Here is a 12,812-nt window from a genome sequence, read left to right as displayed (position 1 = left end):
ATACACAGAAAGGGATCCCTGCAGGAGAGAGCCTGAAGTTCCAAAACCCTGCGGGCTGAAGTAATAGCCACAAGGAAGATCATCTTGATCGCAAGAACCAGAGACGCCTGCTCAAGAGGCTCATACGGGGGATGAGACAGAGCGAAGAACCATATGAAGGTTCCAGGTCAGACAGGGAAGGCACAAGAGAGACCTTAGCTGCAAAGCGCCCCGCAGAAACTGAACCACATCCGGATGAACTGCAATGAGCCCCTCAGGGAAGGAGGGCCCAGACACGAAAGACCAGCAATCTGAACCTGAAGCGAAGCAACTGCTAGACCCTGCCACAGGCCATCCTGCAGAAACTCCAGGACCAGAGGAATCAAAGGAAGAGAAGGGTCCACCTGTCTCAGGGCACAACAAGCCTGGGAACACCTCTAAGCCTTCAAAGAGGCCACCACTGTGGACTTCCATTTGCTGGGAAGCAACATGGCAATCACCACCGAAGAATAGCCCTGGCCAGTCAAGGCCATGTGCTCAAGAGCCATAAGACTAAAGCGGTCCGGATCCTGCATCACAATCCAACCCTGTGTGAGGAGGCGAGAATGACAAGGAACCAGAGCTCCCGAACCTGCCGGAGCCGAACCAGGTCGGAATACCACAGCCACTTCGGCCAACTTGGTGCCACCAAAAGTACCGTACCCTCTTGGTCCATCACCCACCTCAACAGATGCCCTATCCTGGGCCATGGAGGGAAGACATAATGAAGATCCTCCTGGGACCAGGGCTGAACTAGAGCATACAGGCCTTTAATGCCAGCCTACTGATGACGACTAAAGAACCAATTGGTCTTTTTTTTGTTGTTGTTAGCTGCAGTCGCCATGAGGTTGGACATGGGGAACCCCCACTGAACTGCTATGCAATCAAACTCTCCTTGAGAAAGTGACCACTTCCCGGGGTCGAGTCTGACTACTGAGAAAATCTGCTGGAACGTTCTCCACTCCTGCCACCTGCAAGTCACACAGCGCCACAAGGTGCATCTCCGCCCACCAAAAGAGCACCTGAGCTTCCATGCACAGACAGGGACTCTCTGCCCCCCTGACAACTGACATAAGCCACCGCCATGGCATTGCCTGAGAACACACGGACGGCTCAATGATGGAGACGACCCTCGAAGTGGAGAAGGGCCAGTCGAATCATCCACAGTTCCAGGTGATTGATCTACCACTTGCGCTCTGATGGCGCCCACCAGCCCTGAACTGGGACAGTCATGCACACTGTTCTCCAGCCTTTTAGATTTGCATCTGTCGACACCTAATCTGAGATCTGGCGTGTTAGGGCCCTGGATAGCGAGAGAGGACACAACCACCACGTGAAACTTGCATGCCACCGCCATCCAGGGCAGAGGTGCAAGTAATGGGTCCCACTGTGGATTCCAGCGCAAAAGCAAAGCCTCCTGCAGCAGATGCAGACGGGTCCTGGTCCATGGGACCACATCGATCGTTGCCACCATGGACCCCAGAACCTGGAGATATTGCCAAGCCATCGAGACTGGAGTGGCCAGAAAGTCCTTGATAACCGGTTGTAACTTCTCCTGACGGGACACAGTTAGAAACACTGTGTTCAGACTCATGTGAAATCGAACTCCCAGGAACTCTAAAATCCTGGGTGGGCTTAAGGTGACTCTTTCTGAATTTGACCACCCAGCCCAGATATTGCCCAACTGTACCACCTAACGGACAGCCCAACGCCCCTCAGACAGAAAGGGAGCTCTGATCAACTAGTCGTCCAGATATGGATGAACCAGGACATCCAGGGTTTGGAGATGGGACACCACCACCATCACTTTGGTAAAGGACCAGGGTGCCGTCGCCTATTCAAAGGGCAGGGCCGCAAACTGGAAATGTTGTCCCAGAACACAGAATTAGATACTTCCAGTGGTCCGAGACAATGGGAATGTGGAGATACGCCTGTCAGATCCAGGGAGGCTAGAAACTCCCCCGGTGCCACCAATGTGATCATTGAGTGCACCGTCTCCATGCGGAATCGAGGGACTTTCAGGGCTGCATTGACCGTCCTGAGGCTCAGAAGTGGTCTCCAATTACTGGCTCCTTTCTTTGGAATGATAAAGTTTACAGAGTATCTCCCAGAGCCTGAATCTTGCTCTGGCACGGATTTGATTGCAGCAATATCCAAAAGCCTGTTGACTATGGCCTGCACCCAAACCACCTTCTTTGGGCGGTCCGCAGGGGAATCCAGAAAATACTTGGACAGAAGACAGAAAAACTCCAATGTGTAGCCATCTTTGAGAACTTCTAGAACCTAGTGGTCAGAGGTGGCGGCCTCCCATTCCGCCAGAAAAGCAGACAACCGCCCCATGATGCGCAGAGGAGACATCGGCCTGGCATCAGAACTGTTTTTTAGCGGAAGCCACCGGCTGATTTGCCATGTACTGATGGCAGGGCCCACTGAAGTGTGGTCTGACGACGAAGAGAACCATTGTCTTGTAGAAGGATCAGCTTACGGACAACACCACCAGAAGGGATGAAAATTAGAATTCCTAGAACTCCTAGAAGGGTAGAACCTGCTCCTAGGCAATGCCTAGGGTTTACGATCCTGAACACTGGCCATAAGGTCATCCAGAACCTGGCTGAACTGACCTTTGAAGAGCAACTGGCTCAACATATCCTTAGAAGAGGAATCTCCAGATCATTGCTGGATCCAGAGCATTCTGTGAGCTGAAACAGAATAGGCACCCAGTTTGGCGAAACTTTCAAGATGTCGTACAAGGCATCCACCAGGTAATCCACTCTGGAGATGAGAAAATCCAAATAATGAAGAACCACAGTATCAGGATCACAGCGCAGCTTGGAATGGTACGCCCGAGTCACAAATTAAGAAGCTGTCGCCACTTTAACATCAGCCACGGCTGAATCAGACATTTAAGGATGAAAACCACACGTCTGTCCTGGACATCCTTCTACTGCATTACGTACTTAAAAATGGATTATACAAAAAAAAAAAAAATATGAAAGAGAAGCTTCCTCCATCCCAAACTATCTTACAATCCCTTGTGGTCTAGTGGTGTTGTCATGGCAGAAGTGATCCTAAGTCACTTTTGCAAATGCAAGCTCTGCTCTCAAAATGGCTGCTATGACCTGGTATGGCAATTTCACAAGATTGCCACTAGAGGAAAAAGCCAGCATAGGCAGGAACAACCGGGGATCACTCCTGCCCTGACAACATCCCTAGAGAACCATGGATCGTAAGACAGAAGGGAGGGCAAGGGAAAAAGGCAAATTCTGGTAATAGGGGGGTGGGGAGACAAAAGACAAAAAAAGCACAAATTTTCAGCTTCCACCAAAAGAGTAAGTTTTGGATAAAGCTGATAACCAAGGCTGTAGCCTTTTGGCTAAAACCAAAAAGAAAGGATTTTGGGACGGTTTCAGCACAGTAACAGAAATTGAAATTGTTGGCCTCTTTTGCCTCTCTAGCCCAAGAAGGAAGAACCAGACAGGAATCCAACCAAGTACATCAGACTTCAATCGGTTTATTAGATCAACCAATAATTTAAAAAAAAAAAAAAAAAAAAAAAAAAGGTTTCCCTATTGCAAAGTTAATTGAAAAACAATTTGAAATTCAAGGGATCCTACCATGGAACAGCATTCTTTCATTTGCATGATTATGGTTTTCTTCAGTAACTTCCTTCCTCCGGTGAGTATATTTTTCCCACAGTTTTTTGTTGCATACTTTCTGAATCTGAAACATTTCAAAATAAGAACAGATAAATCAGTTATCCAATTAAACCAGTGAGAAAATTAATCTGAATCTCTTCAAGTATTCTTTCTTGCACTAGAAACCTGTGACAGGGTCACCGGCCAGCAAACTCCATGGAAAGATACCCTGGGTACTTCCAGAAGGTGGCACACAGCAGGCTGGCTTCACAGATCCACCAGAGTTTCTCTGTGAAGCTGCAGTAGAGCACTGCAGGACTGTGTCCTTTTCTCTGACAGCGGACCACCGGGGAGGGGTCTCAAGGCACTGAAGCCACCGAGAAACAAACTTTAAGCAAAAATATAAGAAACAGAAGCAGAGTACCAGCAAAAGACTTCTGCACGGACTTCATGAAGAAACTGCAACTAAAGTTGTTTATTGATTCTGAGTGCAGCATGTATTCATAAAAGATGCAGATTTCTGCAACACCCGGACTATGGGTTAGGATTGAACACCTGCATATGGAATCCAGAAGGGACGTAACAGAATGTGTTTTTATAGGGTGGGCTCTTTTGGGGGTCTGTCCTATCTTAATAATGGAGTTCTTTTCCTTTTTAAATTGCTTTTATTGTAACTGTACACCACTGGGGTTGTCATGGAATTTAGGCAGTATATAAACATTGCAATAGGAAAACTGACTCAGTTAATTGAACCAACATATGGGAAGGACCTGCTGGACTGTGACATGGCTCAGAGATATATAACTCTGAAGAGGGGGAGGTTACCCCTTCTTGGACTAAGAGTTTTTCATCCAATCATAGCTTGGTATACAGTAAAGACAGGTAAACTCAAGAAGGCATAAAAATTACTTATAACTGTATTCAGTAATTCTAGATGATGCTGCTTTCAAAACTTTAAACGAAAGGAATTGCATTCAGGTTGTACAGAATGTGTGAAAATGCACTTAACTTATATGCAAAATACAACTTCTCAGGGTCCCAACGCGGCCCCGTTTCGGCGTCTGCTTCAGGAAACGGGGCCGCGTCGGGACCCTGAGAAGTTGTATTTTGCATATAAGTTAAGTGCATTTTCACACATTCTGTACAACCTGAATGCAATTCCTTTCGTTTAAAGTTTTGAAAGCAGCATCATCTAGAATTACTGAATACAGTTATAAGTAATTTTTATGCCTTCTTGAGTTGGACCTGTCTTTACTGTATACCAAGCTATGATTGGATGAAAAACTCTTAGTCCAAGAAGGGGTAACCTCCCCCTCTTCAGAGTTATATATCTCTGAGCCATGTCACAGTCCAGCAGGTCCTTCCCATATGTTGGTTCAATTAACTGAGTCAGTTTTCCTATTGCCATATTCTTTTTCTGACTCTCTTTATTACACTGTCCCTGTTTATTGGAAGTATATAAACATCACCTGTAAAATTAAGAATGAATGAAAATTTCATTTTTTCATACTTTATAAAAATACAAATCTCTCAAGCTTGCAGAATGCTATGTAGTTCCAATTTCTTCTCAAGTACAATGGAAAAGACTTGAAATTCAAGACAGAAAAGAAGGCAGAAAACTTTACATAGGAGAAGGTATTAGCCTCTGGTACAGCAGTGTAAAACCAAAATATACATACTTTTATTGGTATCCTCTGAAGAAATGAAGGCTTTGCTTAATTAAGGACCACACAACCTGCTTCCTGCAGTGCTGTTGTATTTGCCTTGTTTTATGAATTTTATAATGTATGCTGCTGTTTTGTAAACTGCCCAGGCCTGTCAGAGGATAGTGTTGTTTGAAAGCTGACGTCATGCCCTTCATGAATCTATAATTTGTTTTTTTTAAATGAATTTAAAAAAATGTTATTCAAGATTTTAGTGGTGGCAGCCATCTTACTTTCAGCATTTTATCACTATTTTAAAAGTAATTAAGTTGATTTAAGCACAAAGGTATTTAAAGGGATATGCACTTTATATTTACCTTTAGTTTTTTTATGTGGCTTTTTAAAGTTTATTTTTTTTTTAAATTCTGAGTCAGCAGCCATGTTCTGAAATACAGTGCCCCCCCACCACCAAGAGGTCAGAGTACTGGCGAGTGCTTGATCTTTGAAATTCTTAGGTTTTCTTTTAGAAACTGCTCGATATATGCTGATGTATTTATCTCAGTGAACATTAACTGTCTTTATGTTTCCTGTAGCATTTGATGATGTAAATTGCTTACACGCTTGTGTTTTTATGATATATAGTTGTGATCATAAGTTTACATATTACTGACAGAATTTGTAAGATGTATACCATTTGTGGAAAATATGAGTGATCCTGCAAAACACCATTCTTTTAATTTAGGAATATTGGTCAAGTGAAGCTGTTTATCACAAAGTTGTGTGTGAGTTCTTTAGTAATTATAATAACTGAACTCACAGATTACCCTGATCAAATATTTACATATCCTTGAATGGTTGGACTAATAATATACACTCATGTTGACACATATAGGCCGAAATGGCAATGAAGGATAAGTATCCATACCTGTGCCTTGTTTAATTGTAATTAGTGTCTGTAGAAATAGTCAATGAGTTTATTAGCTCGTGAAAAACCCTTATGCATTTCATCCAGGGTTCCATTGATTTTGCTGGTTATTGAAGCATAGGGAAATCAAAAGAAAAGTTAAAGGCTCTGCAAGCAACGTGGTTTATATATATATATATATATATATATATATATATGTATATATATATATATATATATATATATATACATACATACATACACACACACACACACATATATACACACACACACATATATATACACACACACACACACATAGAGCTGCCAGAAAAAAACCCCATTGCTGTACCAATGCCACAAACAGCCTGCTTACAATACACCAAACAGCCTGCTTACAATACACCAAACAGCCTGCTTACAATACACCAAACAGCCTGCTTACAATACACCAAACAGCCTGCTTACAATACACCAAACAGCCTGCTTACAATACACCAAACAGCCTGCTTACAATACACCAAACAGCACCTAGAGAAATCTAAAAAAAAACAAAAAAACACTTCTGGAACAAATAATTTGGAGTGATGAGACCAAAACTGAACTTTATGGTCATAACCATAAAGCATGGTTACTTATCTGTTACAAGCGCTATTCGAGGACAGGAAGCAGATATCACTTGTGGGCGACGTCATCCATGGAGCACAGTAAGGACAAAAAATTGTACTGTCAAATTTAAAAAAAAAAAAAAAAAAAAAGGACCGCTGGTGCCTTCGTGGGACCATTAGTTCAGTAAGAAAAAATTAAAAAGTCAACTAAGGAAGGTGGAAGGATTGTGAAAATATCTGCTTGCTATCCTCGGATAACATCTGTTACAGGTAAGTAACTGTGCTTTATCATAAGACAAGCAAGCAGCATATTCTTACATGTGGGACTCCCTAGCTGCCAGGATCATGTCCGAGGTAATACATTTTGATATTGAGTCTAGCAAATTTAGAAGTGTTGGAGGGAAGTTGGTGTCTTAAGTGGAAAATAAATTTTGCAGAACTGCTTGGCCAAACCGACTTTTCCATTCCCAAACAATAGTGGGATGTGAGGGTATGAATTGAGGACCTGGTGGCTGCTTTACAGATGTCCTCAATGGGAGCTGAACATAGGTGAGCTACTGAAGTCACCATTGCTCGAACTTTAGGTGCAGTGACTCAGCCTTTAAGTGTCAGCCCAGCTCGAGCATAGCAAAAAGAGATAGTCCACCAGTCCTCATAGAGATGGTTCTCTTGGTGACAGGAGCTCTAAGTCTGTTTGGGTCAAACAACAGGAACAGTTGAGTGGAAGTTCTATCGAAGTTTGTTGCGATCCAAGTAATACGAAAGAGCACATTTATAGTCCAACGTGGAGTGCAGCTTCACCAGGGTGAGAATGTGGTCTTGGAAAGAAAACAGAAAGCACTATAGATTGGTTGAAATGAAATTTAGAGATGACTTTTGGGAGAAATTTGGGATGAGTGCAAAGAACCATTCTACCCTATCGTGGTAGAATGTTGTATATGGTAGATCTGAGACAAGTGCTTGAAGCTCACTGACTTGGCATGCAGATGTGAGAGATACGAGAAACACTATTTTCCTAGTGAAATGTTTGAGAGATGAAGATGCAAGTAGTTTAAAGGGAGGCTTCATGAGAGTGGAAAGGATAAGATTGAGAACCCAAGCAAGTGGAAGAAATTTGATTGGTGGTTTGGTATGATAAAGGCCTTTCATGAATCTGGAAACCACAGGATGTACTGATAATGGCTTTTTAACCAGTAGAGTGTGGAAAGCGCTAAGATGAATCAGAGCTGTGTTGGAGAGGTGTAGGAGATAGTCCAAAACTGATGGAAGAGGACAAGTGTTTGGGTCCAGAGAAATGAAATTACACCATGATGTAAACCGAATCCACTTGAAAAGGTAGCAGCGCTGTGTGAAAGGTTTTCTAGAAGATACCTAGCTAAAAGAGCTAAGGAAGGCAGATTGGAATGACGGAGATAATCTTTGTTTTGTGTTAGCAAGGTTGGGAAGATTCGTAGAGTGATTGGTTTCCGTACACTAAGTTGTAATAGCAGAGGAAACCAAAGCTAGCATGGCTACCGTGGTGCTATGAGAATCATGGTGGCATGCTCTTGGTGAAGTCTGAGTTGAGTTTTCCTTTTTAATGGTAGTGGAGGAAAGCATAAATAAATGCGTCTGTCCAGCTGAGGAAGAAGGCATCTGAATCTAGTTGATCTGGAGTGTACATTCTGGAATAGAAGAGTGGAAGTTTGTGGACCTGAGGAGATACAAAGAGGACCACGTCTGGGTCCCCCAATCCAAGAATATCTGAAGTAATATGGTCAAGCTGAGTAACCATTCGTGAGGTTGTACAATTCTGCTCAAACCTGTCCACTAAGATGTTTTGCTTCCCTGTTACATAAACTGTTATTAAGAATGTGTTGCGAGGAATCATCCAGAACAAGATTTGGATTGCTTCTTGGCAAAATGGGTGAGATCCTGTGCCCCCCTTAATTATGTAGTACATGGCGACATAGTTGTCTTTTTGAATGAATATTACACGATTGTGGAGGCAATCTTGAAATGTGCAGAGAGCATTGTGAATTGCTCAAATTCAAAGAGATTGATTTGGAGAGGTTTTTCTTGAGGGGGAACAGAGATGCTTTAAGTATGGAGACTGTCAAGATGGGCTCCTTATGCAAGCATGGAAAAGCACAGTTACTTACCGTAACAGGTGTTATCCCAGGACAAGCAGGCATGATATTCTCACATGTGGGTGACGTCATCTACAGAGCCCCGACGCGGACAGCTTTTCAAGCAAACTTGATTGAAGATTCAAGTCTGCTGTGCTGCACATATTTCTTGCCTCTGCCCGAAAGTGCCTTCTAGCACCGCGATTTTCTTATTTTCTTTAATTTGAAGTCGCTGTGCACGCGATTGCTTATTTTTCTTGCTTTCTCGCGAAGTTGCGGTTCTTTTTGTCAACCCGGGGGATCCCGGGTTGTCGCGGCCGCGTGGCCTTGTTGGCCGTGGCCTGTAAATTTTTCTATGTCCTGGCCTTTGACCGGATTCAAAAAGTGCACCAGGTGCGATCGTCTTTTGTCCATCACAGACCCGCATCGTTGGTGCATTCTCTGCCTGGGGGCTGACCATCTGACCAAGTCCTGCCCCCGGTGCGTGACTTTTCAACACCGGGCCCTCCGTTGACAAAAGGACCGCATGGCGGATCTTTTTGCCGCCGACCAGCCCTTGGCCTTGACCTCGGGTTCCTCGGCCATGCCTTGAGACTCGACCCCGAAGACCTCGGGTTCACAAAAATCCTCGGTGCCATGATCGTTCTTCAATTTGACTAGAGTCTTGAGAATGAGAGGGAATGGAGGAAATGCGTAGAGGAAAAGATTTGTCCATTCCAGAAGAAAACCATCAGCCTCGAGGCGGTGAGGAGAGTATATCCTGGAGCAGAACTGAGGCAGTTTGTAGTTGTGGGGAGCTGCAAAGAGATCTATCTGAGGCATTCCCCACTGTGAGAAAATGTGATGAAGAGACGAGGAATGGACAGTCCATTCGTGAGGTTGCAGGAGACGACTCAAGTTGTCCGCCAAGCAATTCTGAGCCCCTTGAATGTAGACAGCTTTGAGGAAGGTGTTGTGACGGATTGCCCAGTCCCAAACTTCCAGAGCTTCTTGACAAAGGGAGGCAGAACCTGTCCCTCCCTGTTTGTTGACATAATACATGGCGACTTGGTTGTCCGTGCGGACGAGGACTACTGTGTCGTGAAGGAGATGTTGAAAAGCATGGAGAGCTTTGAGGATCGCTCTGAGTTACAACTGATTGATATGACACTGACGATCCGTACTGGTCCAGAGGCCTTGAGTACGGAGACCATCGAGATGAGCGCCCCAAGCGTAGGTCGACGAGTCTGTCGTGAGGACCTTCTGATGAGGGGGTGTTTAAAAAAGCAAGCCTCTGGAAAGATTGGAAGACAGCATCCACCAACGGAGAGACTTCTTCAAAGAAGGAGTGACTGTGATGTGTCGAGAAAGAGGATCGCAAACCTGCGTCCATTGAGATGCCAGGGTCCACTGAGGAATTCTGAGGTGAAGTCTGGCAAAAGGAGTCACATGTACTGTGACCCAGAAGCACCATCATGGTCTCGCAGAGATGGAAGAGCGAGAAGACACTGTGTGACAGAGGTGAAGCAGAGCATCCAGACGTTGTTATGGAAGGAATGCTCTGAGTTGGACAGTGTCCAGAACAGCTCCAATGAATTGTAGATTCTGAGGGTTGAAGTTGAGATTTGGGAAAGTTGATTTCAAATCCCAATCTTTGTAGGAACCAGGTAGTCCGTTGGGTCGCTACAATAACCCCTTGAGATGTGGAATCTTTGATGAGCCAGTCGTCTAGGTAGGGAAATACCTGAAGACCATGATTCCGTAGAGCTGCGGTTACCACTACCAGGCACTTGGTGAACACTCTGGGAGACGAGGCCAGGCCGAAGGGTAGAACTCTGTATTGGTAATGCAGATTCCCCACCCGAAATCTGAGATATTGACAGGAGGCCGGATGGATGGGAATACGAGTGTAGGCCTCCTTGAGATCCAGAGAGCATAACCAGTTGTTCTGCTCGAGGAGGAGATAAAGGGATGCCAGGGACAACATTCGAAACTTCTTAATTTGAAATTTAGAAGCTTTTGAGGATGAGTGTTGTCAGAGTCCTCATATCTTAATTTTTTGAGTTAGTTCTTCAATTTTGTCCACAAACAAATCATTTCCTAGGCAGAAGATGTTTGCCAAACGTTCCTGGATGTTAGCATCCAGGTCACAAACTCAAAGCCATGCTTGCCTCCTCAAGGCAATAGAAACTGCTGAGGACTAGTAATTTTTAATGATTTTTTAGCAGAATTTTAGACACTATTTGCTCCCCTTCCTATTGTTTTTCCCCGTTTATGTTCTTTCCTATTTTTTATATTGTAGTTCTTCCCCTTTCTACCCTATTGTTATCAGTAAGTCTCCAGTCTCTGCTCTGTAAGTCTGTAAGTGTTGACCTTTGTAAATAGCAAAACTAACCCTATTGGTTGTTGGTTTTTTTTATTGTTCATCGCTTTGAAACTTTGTTTAGGCGATTACTAAAACTTTTAATAAAACTTGAAGTGATATCGAAAGTATCAAATACCGAATGTGTCATATTTTCTGGTTTCAAACAGATCATTAGTAATGTTTTGAAATGAGTCTAGGTGGTCTGATGGGATTACTGTTCATATTCAGACAGCTTTTATGTACAAAGTTATATAGAAGTTACAACTTAGGATCCTGCTGGTTAGCATGGAGCGCTGAAAGATTCTACATCCAAATTTATCCAGAATTCTACCCGCTCTTCCAGGTGGACTATTGGCATAAGTTCTGGAACTGTTGGTCTTTTTCAAAGCAGACTCTACAAGGAGGGATTGATGTTGAAGCCTGTTGAACTCTGAACAAGATTGGATTCTGTACAAAGTGTTTAGTTTTGGGGGAGCTGCTGGAACTAATAAAGGTGTCTCCCAGTTCTTGAACATGGCTTCTTTCAGTAAATTATGAAATGGAAGCATCAGCCAGTCCTTAGGATACTCTTTGTAATCTAGAGCAGTGTTCTTCAACCTTTTTACACCCGTGGACCGGCAGAAATAAAATAATTATTTTGTGGACCGGCAAACTACTAGGACTAAAATTTAAAAACCCCGTTTACGCCCCATCTCCGCGAGCTCGGTCCCTGCAAACCATCTGATTCCATCTGCACAAGCCGCAATTATGATTTTATATTGAACATATTTTATTAAAGTATAAAAAGAAACAATATTCTGAACAATTGTGATTTTATAAATACAAATATACAGAGCACGGACCAACAAAACCCCTGTCTCCCCTCCCCTTCACATATATCCCCTCTACTATCAAGAAAACTGAACAAGCCAAGTTATTATAGAATGCTACATAGAAATATCATGCTAGCAGAATACTGCAGTCCCCAGTTATGTCTCTAGCAGGATATATAATTCAAATCTGATATATTCTAATGACAAAATAGAAATAAAATTATTTTTTTCTACCTTTTGTTGTCTCTGGTTTCTGCTTTCATCTTCTTTTCACTCTTTTCCTTCCAGCATCTGCCCGTTCCATCCAATGTCTGCCCTCTCCCCCTTCCATATGTATCTGACTTCTTTCTATGCCCCTCTTCCTTGTCCATCTTCTCTCTCCTTTTTACATCATTCATTCCAGCTTCACTGCCTTCTTCATTTTTATCTCTCCTACACCAGATCTAGCATCTTTATCCCTCTCTCATTTCTCTGCTGACCCCCTTTCCAGCATCAATGTCTCTCTACTTTCTCATTCCTCTCTCCCCTTTCTCTCATCTGATCCCTCCATTCCACCCTGACCCCCTTCCCCTCCTGTAATCTCCCTGCCAGCTGTTTCCTTCCTTTTTTCTTTCTCCCTACCCTCCTTCCTTTTTTTCCTTCTCCCTTCCCTCCTCCCTCTATCCAACATTAACTCTCTTCCCATCCCTTTCCCTCCTCCCTCCCAGCAGCATCTCTCCTTCTTCTCCCTTCCCTCCTCC

General features: G+C 43.6%; 1 protein-coding gene across 1 annotated transcript in view; it reads right to left on the bottom strand.

Annotated features, from left to right (window-relative positions):
* The window catches only part of TNKS2 (tankyrase 2), a 209,129-nt gene that overhangs the window by 27,287 nt on the left and 169,030 nt on the right, over nucleotides 1-12,812 (bottom strand). Inside the window, exon 24 of the mRNA XM_033941178.1 lies at nucleotides 3,633-3,738. Within this exon, the coding sequence (XP_033797069.1) occupies nucleotides 3,633-3,738 (106 nt within the window). The remainder of the gene's footprint in view (nucleotides 1-3,632; nucleotides 3,739-12,812) is intronic.

Source organism: Geotrypetes seraphini, chromosome 4, assembly GCF_902459505.1.
Source record: "Geotrypetes seraphini chromosome 4, aGeoSer1.1, whole genome shotgun sequence".
NCBI classification, from domain to species: Eukaryota; Metazoa; Chordata; class Amphibia; order Gymnophiona; family Dermophiidae; genus Geotrypetes; species Geotrypetes seraphini.
The sequence above is the reverse complement of the archived record's forward strand: the minus strand, read 5'-3'. Positions and strand labels throughout refer to the sequence as shown.